This window comes from Talpa occidentalis, unplaced genomic scaffold, assembly GCF_014898055.3.
Source record: "Talpa occidentalis isolate TD23 unplaced genomic scaffold, MPIMG_talOcc4v2.1 talOcc4.10, whole genome shotgun sequence".
Classification (NCBI taxonomy): Eukaryota; Metazoa; Chordata; class Mammalia; order Eulipotyphla; family Talpidae; genus Talpa; species Talpa occidentalis.
In genome coordinates this window covers 39,561,509-39,577,188 of record NW_023600993.1, presented here as the reverse complement: position 1 = coordinate 39,577,188, position 15,680 = coordinate 39,561,509, and the positions used below count along the sequence as shown (strand labels likewise).

Genomic DNA, 15,680 nt, shown 5'->3' with positions numbered 1-15,680 from the left:
TGTCCCTTTTTCAGTGCAGTTTGTAATCAAAATAGCTCTGAAAAGTCCTGCAGTGTTAGAAGTCTGTTCATATTTCTTTGCTCTGTTCTCAAGATCTAATTCATCCTAAGCTTTTTTATTGTTATGATAACAATTATTAATATCCCTCAGAGCTGGGTACCATCAGAACATTGTAATCCACTGAATTAAGAAAAAAAAATATCATCAAGTGAAGCTGAAACAGGTGGCATTCCGGTGATGGGTTTGGAACTGGTTAGTAGTTAAGTTGAGGTAATTGTGTGGGGAGGTAGTTTGCTCTGTCTTCTCTCAAAACTAGGAGGAGTGGCTTATACCCTCTTTTCCAATAATTCTGCCACTTTGTTATCCTTAATTTGCTACCCACCACTGATTCTTTTTCACTCAGTCACATCAAACTAAGCATTAATAAGGTTTGAGTTATGAGAAGAAGGTTGAAAATAACAGGTATTTATTTCTGCAGTGTGTCCTCATCGGGACAGATACCTGGGGAAGTGTAAGGAAGCACATATTTCCATAACCTCTCACCGGCCATTATAAATTAGGCCTTCCAGATGCCTTATGTTGCCCTGGTGAAAATGGTTTGGGAAAAGTTTGGGGAATACAAAAACAAAGTCTGTTAGGTAAACACAGAAGTAAACAGTCCCCAAGAAGTATTTGAAACTGATAGTAAAAAAATTATGAAGTATTCTGAAAAGATAGCACAAACAAAATAAAGCAGATTTTATAAGTTTTTCAGAATAATTAGTATGTCATTTGACATTAATGAATATCTACTAAGGTCACCACTAGCCACACATGACTAAATTTATTAAGATAAACATAGAAAAAATCATTTCGCAATTGCACTTAGATCCATTCAAGCTGTTCATTTTCACAAGGGACAAGAGTCTCCAGTGGTGGACAACAGAGAAGTAGAATATTTTTGTAATTGCAGAAACTTCTATTGTATAGCACCTATGGTAGATAGAATTCTAACATGGCCCCCATGCTCTCCCATCCTGATCTTCACACCTTCTTATAATCCTTTCCATTTGGGTGTGAACAAGACCTGTGACTTGCATCTAGCTTATAGAATAGGGCAAAGGTGATGGATACCACTCCTTTGAATAGGATATATTATATGGCAAAGGTGATGGAATGTCATTCCCATGACTACTTTACATTATCTAAGACTCTTGTTTTAGGAGACTGCAGAGAGAGTCTCCTATTGGCCTAGAATAATCACTTATGTTGTGAGCCACCTATGGAGTCACATGGTCAGGAATAATGAGTGGCCTCTAAGACCTGTGGGAAGCCACCAGATCTGGCCAACAGTCAGTAAAAGGCTGGGAACCTCATTCATATAGCAGCAAAAGGAAACACATTCTTCCAACAACCTGAATGAGTCTGGGAGCAAATACTTCCCTAGATGAGAAATGCAGTCTGGCTAACATCTTGAGTTCAGCCTGGTGAGACTAGTTACACAGAGACCAGCCTCCCAATGACTGGACTTCTGATCCACAGAAGCTGTGAGATAATAAATGAGTGTTGTTTTAGGCTGCTAAATTTGTGGTAATTTGTCATACAGTCACGGAAAACTGATTCAGCACTTGTCCAAATTATCTTTGGGATGGACTGATAAGCTACAGCTCAAATGAACTAGATCCTAAAGAGAGTATATAACTTGCTTTATTGAAGATACTGCTTTGCCTTCTTCTTAGAGAAAAAGATTGTAACTCTCAAAAAGGAATGGCTAAATCTGGTTAGAATGCTCCATTCTCTTTTGTGGCTGGTATCTCATAGTAATATGCAATAATATTTTATTACTTTTATATAGCATATTCTGAATTCCCTACTTATAAACTGTGCAATGCTGCGCAAATTACTTAACCTCTATCGTCTTTTTACTTTCGTTGTCTGGAAAATGTTATTTCTCTGCTTTTTTTGGTGGTAAAAATTGCATAACACTAAATTTACCATCTTAACCATTTCTAGCGGTTAAGTGCATGGTTCACTCATGTTAAATATATTCTTGTTGTAGTGCAATAAATCTCTACAACTTTTTCATCTTGTGAAACTGAAACTCTAAATCCACTAATTCCCTCTATATCAATCCACATTTTACTTTATTTTTTAAAAAATTTATTATTTTTTCCCTTACCTCGTTGTTAATTTTTGGACAGTATTTAATTTATCCCTGAAGTGTAATCCCCATAGTTATCCTACAACCATAGTGCCCATGATCCATCACTGTAGTCCCTTGTGTTCTGCCCTCCCATTTTGACCCCCTCTACCTCCCTCCCCTACTGTGTCCTTCCGATCTGTGGTCAGCTTGCAAGTTTTATCTTTTACTTAAGCTCTTTAAGTCCCAATCTCAGTTTCTTCATTTGTAAGACACAGCAGATAAAAATACTTTCCATGTAAGGATGTTTTCTTCCTTTAACTGAGATCATACCACATGCTTTGCACAGGTCATGTAACATGACATCCCAAAGCAGAAGACATTTTTATTATTTAGCAATATTTTTGCATTGATTTTTGACAGGACCTAATTCTTTTTTTTTTTTTTTTTTTTTTTTTTTTTTTGCTTACTCATATTTTTATTGGGCCTAATTAGGAAAGGAGAGGTGGATATTGGTTTCTCAGTAGGAGCAATAGTCACTTTATTTTTTTTTTTTTTTTTTTTATTATTTATTTATTATTTTTTTTTTTTCAGGTGCTTAAACATTTAATTTAATACTTTTGGAGCACTTGAAGCATTTGTGAATATTTTTTTTTTTTTTTATACTTTCCATTGTTTTATTTTGTTTTTTTTTTTTTTTTAAATATTAAATTTTATTTTTATATTCCCCCATACAATTGCAAACGCCCCATTCTGACCCCAATCCTTCCCCTCCCGCCCCCCACCCCCCAAAAAGTGTCTCTGGTTCATAGTTTTTTGTTGATTTTGATTTTCACTTTCTTATATTCATTTTCCTGGTCCCTTATTTAAGTTTTCTAGATTCCTGCTATGAGTGAGACCATCCGGTATTTTTCTTTTTCTTTTTGGCTTATTTCGCTGAGCATGATCCCTTCCAGTGCCATCCATGTTGCTGCAAATTGCATGTGTTTATCTTTTTTGAATGCTGAGTAATATTCCATGGTATATATGTACCACATCTTCTTGATCCAGTCATCTATTTTTGGGCATTTGGGTTGTTTCCAAAGCTTAGCTATTGTAAACAGTGCTGCTATAAACATAGGAGTGCAGGTGCTCTTTGGAATTGATGTTTCTGTGTCCTTTGGGTAAATACCTAGGAGTGGAATTGCTGGATCATATGGAAGCTCTATGTTTAGTAGGTCCAGAAATCTCCACACAGCTCTCCATAGTGGTTGGACCAGTTTGCACTCCCACCAACAGTGCACAAGAGTTCCTTTTTCTCCACATCCTCGCCAACATTTGTTGTTGCTAGTTTTTTTAATATGTGCCATTCTCACTGGTGTGAGATGGTATCTCATGGTAGTTTTGATTTGCATTTCCCTGATGACAAGTGATGTTGAACATTTTTTCATATGTCTGTTGGCCATTTGCATTTCCTCTTCAGAGAAGTTTCTTTTTAGCTCTTCTGCCCATTTTTTGACTGGATTATTTTCTTTGTTGTTGCTGAGTCTCATCAGCTCTTTGCAGATTTTTGTGATCAGTCCTTTATCATTAGTGTTGGGTGCAAAAATGTTCTCCCAGTTGGTGGGGTTTCTCTTTGTTTTTGTTATTGTCTCTTTTGCTGTGCAGAAGCTCTTTAATTTGATGTAGTCCCAGCTGTTTATCTTTCTCTTCACTATCACTGCTTTCGGTGATGTGTCTGTAAAGATGTCTTTGATGTGCAAATCACGTAGTGTTTCGCCTATATTTCCTTCTATGTATTTTATGGTTTCAGGTCTTATGTCTAGTTCTTTAATCCATTTTGAGTTGATTTTTGTGTATGGTGTGAGGTAGTGGTCAAGCTTCATTCTTTTGCATGTAGCGACCCAGTTTTCCCAGCACCATTTATTGAACAAACTTTCTTTGCTCCAATGCATAGTCTTTGCTCCTTTGTCAAAGATTAGTTGACCATAAATCTGTGGGTTTATTTCTGGATTTTCTATTCGATTCCATTGGTCTGTATGTCTGTTCTTGTTCCAATACCATGCAGTTTTGATGATTATGGCTTTGTAGTATAGTTTGAAGTCTGGGAGTGTGATGCCTCCATTTCCTTCTTTTTTTTTCAGTAGAGCTTTGGCTATTCGGGGTTTTGGTGATTCCATATGAATTTCATCAATAATTGTTCTATTTCTTTGAAGAATGCCATTGAGATTTTGATTGGAATAGCATTGAATCTGTATATTGCTTTTGGTAGGATGGCCATTTTAATAATGTTTATTCTTCCAATCCATGAGCAGGGGATGTCTTTCCATTTCTTTGTGTCTTCTTCTATTTCTTTTAACAGTGTTTTATAGTTTTCTTTGTATAGGTCCTTTACCTCTTTTGTTAGATTTATTCCCAAATATTTGATTTTTTTGTTTCGATAATAAAAGGGGTGGTTTTTTTGATTTCTTCTTCTTCAGATTTATTGTTTGTGTATAGGAAGGCTACTGACTTTTGCGTGTTGATTTTGTATCCTGCCACTTTACTGAATTGATTGATGAGTTGAATTAGTTTTTCTGTGGAGATTTTGGGGTTCTCTATGTATATTATCATATCATCTGCAAATAGTGATAGTTTGACTTCTTCTTTTCCTATTTGGATTCCTTGTATGTCTTTCTCTTGTCTTATTGCTCTGGCTAGGACTTCCAGTATTATATTGAAAAGCAGAGGTGAGAGTGGACATCCTTGTCTTGTTCCAGATCTTAATGGAATTGCTTTCAGCTTTTCACCATTGAGAATGATACTGGCTGTTGGCTTGTCATAGATGGCCTTTATGATGTTGAGGTATGTTCCTTGTATCCCAAGAATTTCAAGGGCTTTTATCATGAATGGGTGTTGCACTTTGTCGAAAGCTTTCTCAGCATCTATTGATATTATCATATGGTTTTTATATTTCTTTTTGTTGATGTGTTGGATAACGTTGATTGATTTTCGGATGTTAAACCATCCTTGTGCCCCTGGAATGAATCCAACTTGGTCGTGGTGAATTATCTTATGGATACATTGTTGGATTCTGATAGCTAAAATTTTATTGAGGATTTTTGCATCAGTGTTCATTAGGGAGATTGGCCTATAGTTTTCCTTTTTTGTGTTGTCCTTATTCGGTTTTGGTATTAGTGTAATATTGGCTTCATAGAACGTGTTTGGTATTGTCCCTTCCTTCTCAATTTTTTGGAAGAGTTTGTGAAGGATAGGCACTAATTCGTCTCTGAATGTTTGGTAGAATTCATTTGTAAATCCATCAGGTCCTGGGCTTTTGTTTTTGGGGAGGTTTTTAATTACCATTTCAATTTCGCTGCTTGTAATTGGTCTGTTTAGGTGTTCTATTTCTTCTTTATCTAGCGTTGGGTGATTGTAGAGTTGTAGGAATTTGTCCATCTCCTCTAGATTGTTGAACTTGTTTCCATATAACTGTTCATAGTAGTTACTGATTATTCTTTTGATTTCTGCTGTGTCCGTTGTGATTTCTCCTCTTTCATTTATGATTCTGTGTATTTGTGCTTTCTCCCTTTTTTCCTTTGTGAGCCTGGCTAGGGGTTTGTCTATTTTATTTATTTTTTCAAAGAACCAGCTCTTGGTTTCATTGATCTTTTGGATTGTTTTTTTAGTTTCAATTTCATTTATTTCTGCTTTGGTTTTTATTATTTCTTTTCTTCTACTGGTTCTGGGGTTTTTTTGTTGTTCTTTTTCTAGATCTTTGAGCTTCAAGATTAGGTTGTTTCTTTGAGTTCTTTCTTGTTTTTTGATGTGAGCTTCTATTGCTATATATTTTCCTCTTATTACTGCTTTTGCTGCATCCCATACATTTAGGATATTGGTGTCCTCCTTGTCATTCAATTCAAAGAATTTTTTAATTTCTTCTTTGATCTCCTCGTTAGTCCAGTGGTCTTCCAGTAGTGTGGCTTTTAATCTCCATGAGGTAGGATAGTTCCTTGCCTTCTTTTTATGATTTATTTCTAGTTTGATGCCTTCGTGGTCAGAAAAGATGGTTGGTATGATTTCAATCTTGGTGTATCTGTTGATGTTTGTCTTGTGCCCCAGTATGTGATCGATCCTGGAGAATGATCCGTGTGCGCTTGAGAAAAATGTGTACTCCGTTTTTTTTGGTTTAGTGTTCTATAGATGTCCGTTAAGCCCAATTGCTCTAGGTCCTTATTTAGAGCTTTGGTTTCTTTACTTATTTTTTGTCTTGTTGATCTATCCATTGTTGATAGTGGTGTGTTGAAGTCTCCCACTACATATGTGTTTTCTCTGATGTCTGTTTTCAGAGAGGACAACAGTTGTCTGATATATTTTGGTGCTCTTTCGTTTGGTGAGTATATGTTAATGAGTGTTATTTCTTCTTGAAGTATTGTCCCCTTAATCATAATGTAGTGACCACTGGGTCTCTTTTTTTTTTTTGAGTTTGAAGTCTGTTTTATCTGATATAAGTATAGCTGTTCCTGCTTTCTTTTTTGGCCCATTTGCTTGTAGGATTGTTTTCCATCCTTTGACTTTGAGCCTATTTTTATCTTTTGTAGCTAAATGTGTTTCCTGGAGACAGCAAAAGGTTGGGTTTTGTTTCTTAATCCAGGCTGCAACTCTGTGTCTTTTTATTGAAGAGTTTAGTCCATTTACATTTAGAGTTAATATTGATATGTTAGCATCTGTATTTGCCATTATGTTTGTCTTTCCTTTGATTTTATTTATTTATTCTTTTAATAACTTTTTTTTTTTTTTTTGGCCTTCTTTCGTTGTTATTCGTCCCTCTGAGGTTCTGGCTTTAGGATTCCTTGTAGTATTTTTTGGAGTGGGGGTTTAGTCGCAATGAAATTCCGGAGTTTCTCTTTGTCTGGGAAGGTCCATATTCTTTCTTCATGGAGGAAAGAGAGCTTTGCGGGATAGAGTATTCTTGGTTGGCATCTGTTTTCTTGGAGTCTGTTGACTATGTCCCTCCACTCTCTCCTTGCCCGTAGTGTTTCTTCAGAGAAGTCTGATGTCAGCCTGATTGGTTTTCCTTTGAATGTTATCTGTTTCTTCCCTCTTGTCAGCTTCATTATTTTTCCTTGTCCTGGATTCTTGGGAGCTTTACTATTATGTGTCTTGCTGTGTTTTTCCTTTCATCGTGGAAGTTTGGTGTTCTTCTTGCTTCTTGTATATCAATTTTCAGCTCCTTCTTCTCATTTGGGAAGTTCTCTTCAATTATATCCATGAATATTTTCTCTGTTCCTACATCTCTCTCCTCTCCTTCTGGAATTCCTATAACTCTTATATTTCCTTTCCTCATGGAGTCAGATAGTTCCCGAAGTCTTTCTTCATTCTTTTTCCTTCGTACTTCTCTTTCCTTTTCTGTTTTGGTTCTTTTTATTTCTGTGTCTTCAAGATTACTTATTCGTTCTTCCATTTCATCTATTCTGCTTTCATTGCTTTTCCCAGAGTTCTTTAGTTCCTCCATTAATTCTTTGATCTCCTGCATTTCTCTTACTTCCCTCTTTAGGGACTCAATTTCCTTCTTCTGATCTATCACTTTTTTAATCATGGCAATTTTAAATTCTCTTTCTGGAAGGCTCAGAAGTTCTTCCAAGTTGCTGTCGTTGCAATCTGGGGAGTGGTTTTCTTTTTGTGGTGTGCTTCTTTCCTGAGGAGTTTTTAGGTTGCGTGTGGTTCTTCTACTCCCTACTGTCTGTTTTCTAATTTGTCGTATGCGTTGGGACACTGTGTTGCTCGGACTGACTGACATCTTGGGTGAACTTCTCCGCTCCCCTCTGGCTCTTCCAGGAGCCATCTCTGTCTTCTGGGGGAGCTTTCTGCTGGTTTTAGGCAGTTTTTACTGAAGAAATGTCCCTGTTCTCAAATGGCGAAGCGGGGTGCAGTCCCTGCGCCTCCGGTTTCAGGCACACTCTTCTGCGCCCCGGTCTGCCCCGGACGTTGGTGCCTGCTCCCTCTGTGGGCTCAGACTGCTGGTCGGAAGGGGCCTGGCGTGGAATAACTTCCCGGCTGGCCACTGGGTCCTCCAGAAACCTTCTGCCCTTTTCAAGCAGTCTTAAGAAATGTCGACAGGACCTAATTCTAATATGCACTCTGATATGATTTTTCTGTGCCCTAAGTTGGAAAATCAGCATGTAAGATTTTTATCTTCTTACACCTCTGCTTTATTTTATGTCTGGGCTGCTGCGGCCCAGTTCCAGATTGGATGCAATAAAAATAGGTTTTGCACACACCAGTGCCCCTGTGCTCATAGGTTGGTTTGGCTGTATATTGTCTGGGCAAATAGCCCCCAACCTCTGGCCAGACTGAGGAATGTTAGTTTCCTCCAACATTAGCCCCCCGGGGGTCAATTTTCACAGTTTCCATATGTTTTTATATTACCCCAAACTGTAAATACAACTGACACTCTACCAAATTGGCCCTAATGTGCTTATGTCTAACAGTGAAGTCTTAGGCTTTTCGAAGAATACAGTTCTCCATGGAATTGTGGCAATTATATGAATGTTTAAAGTATTTGGATTCCATTTTTTGATTTGAAAAGAAGTAAATGATGTGCAAGGAGAAGATTTGATGGTGGCTTGAGCTGTTGTGGCAGCAGGGGTGATGGAGAGAAGGGGTGAGCACATGGCCTGTTTCCCTGTCTGTACTCCTGCATGGCTGGCGGCGACGAGTGGACAAGTTTTAATCTGATGTCTTCACCCTGTCCTGGATTTGTCCCTCTGGTTCTAAAAGTTCTGTCCTAAGATCTGTTACCTGATACCTGGATATCTATTATTGTTGTTGCCCCTTTGATTTTCTCCTACTTTTTTGTCGAGTTGCTCCTTTTAAATTGAATGTTGAAAACCATCCTTACCTCTACAACTGACCTCCATCCATCCCCATCCCATAATTGCTTTTTAGAAAATTTGCATATCACCTTACACCAGTAAGAATGGCACGTATTAAAATAACTAGCAACAACAAATGTTGGCGAGGATGTGGTGAAAAAGAACTTTCCTACACTGCTGGTGGGAGTGCAAACTGGTCCAATCACTATGGAAAGCTGTCTGGAGGCTCCTCAAACTACTAAAAATGGAGCTACCATATGACTGGGCAATTCCACTCCTAGGGACCTACCCAAAGGACAAAAAAACATTAATTCAAAAGAATACTTGCACCCCATGTTTATTGCAGCATTATTTATAATAGGCAAAACATGGAAAGAGCCTAAATGCCCCAAATAGATGACTGGATCAACAAGATCTGCTATATATATATATATATATATATATATATATATATTATATATATATATATATATAATGGAATACTATGCAGCAATCAAAAAAAAAATAAACTAATGCCATTTGCAGCAACAGGGATGGCGCTAGCAGGGATTATGCTCAGTGAAATAAGTCAGAAGGAAAAAGAAAAATATTGGATGGCTTCACTTATAGGAGGAATATAGGGGAACCAAATGAGGGACCAAGGGAAAAAATAATAACAACAATAAAAAACACACAAAAACCAAACAACAATAAAAAGACAACTACAAATCAGAGACATTCTGCAAGGGAGGGGGAGGGAAAGAGACCAGGGTGAGGACAGGAAGAACACAAGGGACTGTGGTGATGGTGCATGGGTGAATTGGTGGTGGAAATTCTATGGGGACTACACCTGAGAAAAAATTTAAAAAAAAAAAAAAGAAAATTTGCATATAGGATATATTTTTAATGGTATTCCATGGAGACAAAAAGTCACTCCAAAGAATCTTTTATTTTTCTAAACACAAAGCGGTCAGTCTCTGGCAGAACCTTGGAATCTGAGTTGCCTAGTAGGTGGGAATTTGTAAAGTGGGTATCGATGACACTTTCTTCTGAGACAATATTGCCAGAGGGCTTCGCAGTCTGCACGCCAGGGGCTCAATCTTCCTGAGTTTAGAGACAATTGAGAGCTATGCTGAGTGGAGAATGATTTATTCAGTGTGGGTTGACTTCTGCTTGTGGGAAATGATTAGGGGACTGATAGGTCACTTAAAGATTTTATTCTTGTAAATGCTGAAGCTATTACTAGCAAAAATCATCCCTTCAACAAGTATCTAGTGAGCTTCTGTGGAGGCATTTTCTCTGTTCTAAGGGATCCGATACTTTCAAATTTCATGAGTTCTCCACCTGCCCCCCTCCCGCATCACTTGCCATTTCATCCTGGGCTGCAGGAGCCCTCGGCCCTCCCTAGGAGGCACCTGAGAGCAGAGTTGTCTACAAAGTGAGACTCTGCTCACATTTTCCCACCCTATGTTTTGCCTCTTTCCTATCTCTGCCAGAGCAAGTCTTCTTTTCCTTTTTGACCTTTAAGAATGCTTTAATTAGAGAAAGAGTTCTATTGCAAGATTTGAAAACTGTAGTGTTCCTGCAGGAGAATGGACAGACTTTATCTCTCTCTCTCTATTGATGTAAGAGAGTGCAAAGACTAGATGATCATTTTCATCAGCTTGCTCTGTGTCAATCTAATTGACCCAAATCCTAAGCAGCACCATTTAAACCCACCTTTTCTTTTTTATTTCCTGGTATCCTAGGTAAGGCAGTATTTGAAGGGATGGCTGGAGGATGCTTTTGATATCATGGTATCTGAATTTCCATTTCTCATTTTTCTCAGCCATTCATTCTCAGCACAGGAAAGATTTAAGGGATGCGTGGAGTTGGGTTTTTCCTTTGAATAGAAAAACATACAGCAATATCCCTGAAAGTAGGGTCTATATATATTAAGACTTTTCCAAGAACTTTGTAAGAACTCTTTAACTATGCAAATGATGTTTGCAACATAATCTATTTTATAACTGGTACTTGGTGGTGGTAGGAGAATGTTTAGCAGTTTTATTTATGTGCCACAACATAATGAATAAGTACTTTATAAAAATGTTTTCTTATTAAACAATTCCATTCATAGGGTAGGGAGGGGAGGGGAGGGGAGAGGATTCTAATAGTTACATCCTGATAGTGAGCACTGACCTTATTTCCTAAGGAAGTGGAAAATGTGTTTGCTCCAGGTTAGTATGAGCCTTGAAAATACTATATCCCTGTTCACTTAGGAAGTAAAAGGTCATTATTAACATCATTATAGTAGCCAAAAGATAATTTCCTAAAAGAAGATTAGCAGGTAGTCTTAATTGGTAGTTTGACATGTGTGTATTAGTATATATCCAGTAATAACAGGAATATATAAGGCTAAAATTATGCAATCCAAATAATAACTAAGGAGATGGTTATTCTGTCTCTCTTTATTTTGTCTTAATAACTATCACCAGGAATATTTAAATCACTGTTTAGTTGGTTCTATAATTATTCATAAGGAGCCAAAGTGTTCAGAAAATATTTATTAACAGGATTCCTAATAGCACATTATTCAGCTTTATAAACAATTCTTTTGAACTTCATTTTCTTGGAGTGGGAGGGAGTGGGGGGTATATAATTTTATGAGGACTGGAAATAGAGTCTCTTGTTGAGAGCAGCCTCCATTTGATTATACATTATTTTAATTTAATATGTTTGTTGTTTACCATCTAGTGTCATTTCTTTCATAGTTCCATAAGAGCAGTGGTTCTCAATATGTTTGTTTTGGGAGTCAGGGCTCAGTAACAGTGGCTGACTTAGCAATGCTTGGGAGATGGGGTGAGGGATTAGAAAGGACCCTAAGTGATTCAGCTCCAATGCCCTCCTCTGAGGCTCACTGCTTCCAAGCTCTCTGCGCTGCTCTTCTGCCTTCTCTTATGTTGGGTTAGATTTATAACAGCTGCCATGGACATGGTTGCCTAAATCTGTGGAATGTTTTGCTAAATGTTGCTAGTGAAATAATCCGCATTAAGCCTGTAAACCCTCCCCCTCTTTTTAACCTACCCTTTATCCCTAGTCTTTTACCCACTTGATCACTTTATGATTTTACTTTGACATCCTATAGATTCATTGAGAACTTTTATTCCAAGCACCAGAGCTGTATTTACCATGATGAGTAGACAAAGCATTTTTTTGTTTGAGCTGAGTGATGACAATGTATTTGATTCGTGCCTTGTACCTGTTATTTTAAAAATCTAAGTAATGGGCATTTGGGCTGTTTCCAAAGCTTAGCTATTGTAAACAGTGCTGCTATAAACATAGGGGTGCAGGTGTTCTTTGGAATTGATGTTTCTGTGTTCTTTGGGTAAATACCTAGGAGTGGAATTGCTGGATCCTGTGGAAGCTCTATGTTTAGTAGGTCCAGAAATCTCCACACAGCTCTCCATAGTGGTTGGACCAGTTTGCACTCCCACCAACAGTGCAGAAGAGTTCCTTTTTCTCCACAACCTCGCCAACATTTGTTGTTGCTAGTTTTTTTAATATGTGCCATTCTCACTGGTGTGAGATGGTATCTCATGGTAGTTTTGATTTGCATTTCCCTGATTGCAAGTGATGTTGAACATTTTTTCATATGCCTGTTGGCCATTCGCATTTCCTCTTCAGAGAAGTTTCTTTTTAGTTCCTCTGTCCATTTTTTGACTGGATTATTTTCTTTGTTGTTGTTGAGTCTCATCAGCTCTTTGCAGATTTTTGTGATCAGTCCTTTATCATTAGTGTTGGGTGCAAAAATTTTCTCCCAGTTGGTGGGGTTTCTCTTTGTTTTTGTTATTGTCTCTTTTGCTGTGCAGAAGCTCTTTAATTTGATGTAGTCCCAGCTGTTTATCTTTGCCTTCACTATCACTGCTTTGGGTGATGCGTCTGCAAAGATGTCTTTGATATGCAAATCACGTAGTGTTTCGCCTATATTTCCTTCTATGTATTTTATGGTTTCAGGTCTTATGTCTAGTTCTTTAATCCATTTTGAGTTGATTTTTGTATATGGTGTGAGGTAGTGGTCAAGCTTCATTCTTTTGCATGTAGCGACCCAGTTTTCCCAGCACCATTTATTGAACAAACTTTCTTTGCTCCAATGCATAGTCTTTGCTCCTTTGTCAAAGATTAGTTGACCATAAATCTGTGGGTTTATTTCTGGATTTTCTATTCGATTCCATTGGTCTGTATGTCTGTTCTTGTTCCAATACCATGCAGTTTTGATGATTATGGCTTTGTAGTAGAGTTTGAAGTCTGGGAGTGTGATGCCTCCATTCCCTTCTTTTTTTTTCAGGAGAGCTTTGGCTATTCGGGGTTTTTTGTGATTCCATATGAATTTCATCAATAATTGTTCTATTTCTTTGAAGAATGACATTGAAATTTTGATTGGAATAGCATTGAATCTGTATATTGCTTTTAAAAATAGATGACTGGATCAAGAAGATGTGGTACATATATACCATGGAATATTACTCAGCATTCAAAAAAGATAAACACATGCAATTTGCAGCAACATGGATGACGCTGGAAGGGATCATGCTCAGTGAAATAAGCCAAAAAGAAAAAGAAAAATACCGGATGGTCTCACTCATAGCAGGGATCTAGAAAACTTAAATAAGGGACCAGGAAAATGAATAACTATAAGAAAGTGAAAATCAAAATCAACAAAAACTATGAACCAGAGACACTTTTTGGGGGGTGGGGGGCGGGAGGGGAGGGATTGGGGTCAGAATGGGGGGATTGCAATTGTATGGGGAATATAAAAATAAAATTTATTAATTAAAAAATAAATAAATAAAAAAAAACCATCCATTTTTACAAGGAAAAAAAAAAATCTAAGTAATGGATTATGATCTCATAAGAACATGGTCCAAGAAAATAGTAATACTTAAAACAGCAACCACTTAGAGGAAAATACGTTCCCCTTCACAGACCATAGGATCCTGTTCTGCTCAGATTTCCTGGTTCCCTTTGCTGTCCCATTTCTTTGTCCACTTGCCTTCCCCATCTCCTTCCCTGCTGCCTTAGGCCATCTTCACTGCAGCCTTTTAGTTCCTCCAAGTAACTTGGTACTTTCCTGCCTTAGGAATTACACTTGCTGTTCTCTCTACCTGGGAAGTTCCTCCACTGGCATTTTTTGGACAGGCTCCTTCAAGACTCCACCATAGTCTCAACTGTTTAGGAAGGCCTTCCCTGGCCTCAGTGAAAAAAGTCATCTCCCCACCCCTGCCTGATCACACAGATAATGTACATCATTGTCTCTCAGAGAATGCTATGTCCTTCAACATTAGGAAACCTATGTTATATCTCCTTGGTACTTGTCTGTCTTTCCTGCTGGACACCAAGCTCCATGAGTAGAGAGAAGACTATACCCGTCTCCTTCACCACTGCAACACCAATGCCATCCTGGCACCTGGCATTAAGTGGATGCTCAGTATGTACTTGTGGTTAAATGAAAAGAATATTCCAAGGTTCCAAATTTTCCTAAACTTATATCATGATATTCTAAACTTAGTACTTCTATTGTGACATTTGCTCTTCCAGTGGTTGAATTTAACCAAGCTATGCTGACTTTTCTCAGGCATATGAAAGATCAGAATAAGAAGGTGGCCAACCTCAAGCACAACCAACAGTTAGAAAAGAAGAAGAATGCTCAGTTACTGGAAGAAGTTCGCAGGCGAGAAGATAGCATGGCTGACAACTCACAGCACTTGCAGGTAAGTCCATGCTTCTCCTATGAAACCCTAAATAAGTGGAGATTGACTCTCTCTGAAATGTACCCATTGCTGTGGGAAAATGTGCAGAAACAGTGAGTGTGTTTTTGCTCGAGTCCAGCCCTGTTTTCCCAGGGAGCTCAATGGCATCATTTTCAAAATGGTACCCAAGAAAAACTGATTATGGAGGAGTCTGCTAATGCTGCAGAGTCTCTTGGTTCCTGTATCTTACCTTAAAAGGTAAGGACTGCATTTATGTGCTTGGCAATAAACTTAAAACCTAGAAATATCTTCCTTTGAGAATTATATTTAAGTCATTTTGGTGTTAGTAGAAGGGAAATGTGTGTGTATCATCACAGAAGGCACTTGGAAAAGGATGCATTAAGTTGATCTCAGACAGTTTACAAAACTGGTTTTTGTTTGTTCAAAACTCCAAGACACAGACAGGTCATTATTCTGTCTTCTCTGTTGAATATAGTTATCTCTGAATGGATAGCCCTATCTCGGAAACCAACCAACTGACTGAAAACACCAATTTTTCCTCATTAACGATCCCTATTTTTGGCAAAGGAGCTCTCCCCATGTGCTCAATAAAACATTCAAGCTAAAACAGGGTGTTCACTTTGAAGTTCCTTTATTTATTCCAGTGTGCCTTTAAACAGAACACTTGAAGTTCAACTTGGCTGGACTTCATATTAAATTTTGCTTATTAATTAGTGTCTTTCTCCTGTTATATATTAAGTTCCCTCCTTGGAGATAGAAGAAGCTAGATAATTTCAATATGTACTCACAGTTCATCTTTTTTAATTGACCAAAAATAAATAATTATTCCAAAGTAGAAAATATAAGGAAATACCTTGCACAAAGCATGGTTACATAGGGGTGACTTAGTCAATATTAGTTTTTTTTCCTGTGTCCTGGAGAGACTTTAATGGTGTCACTTAATCCTCTTTGCGTTGATGCCTGGTTCAGATAGCATAATGGTAGCATCATTTTTTTTTT

General features: G+C 37.7%; 1 protein-coding gene across 4 annotated transcripts in view; it reads left to right on the top strand.

Moving 5' to 3' along the window:
- The window catches only part of ERC2 (ELKS/RAB6-interacting/CAST family member 2), an 847,094-nt gene that overhangs the window by 432,277 nt on the left and 399,137 nt on the right, over positions 1 to 15,680 (top strand). For all 4 annotated transcript variants that reach the window (XM_054694730.1, XM_037501575.2, XM_054694735.1 and 1 more), the window contains one exon: positions 14,546 to 14,681. In XM_054694730.1, coding sequence (XP_054550705.1) covers positions 14,546 to 14,681 — 136 coding nt within the window. The remainder of the gene's footprint in view (positions 1 to 14,545; positions 14,682 to 15,680) is intronic.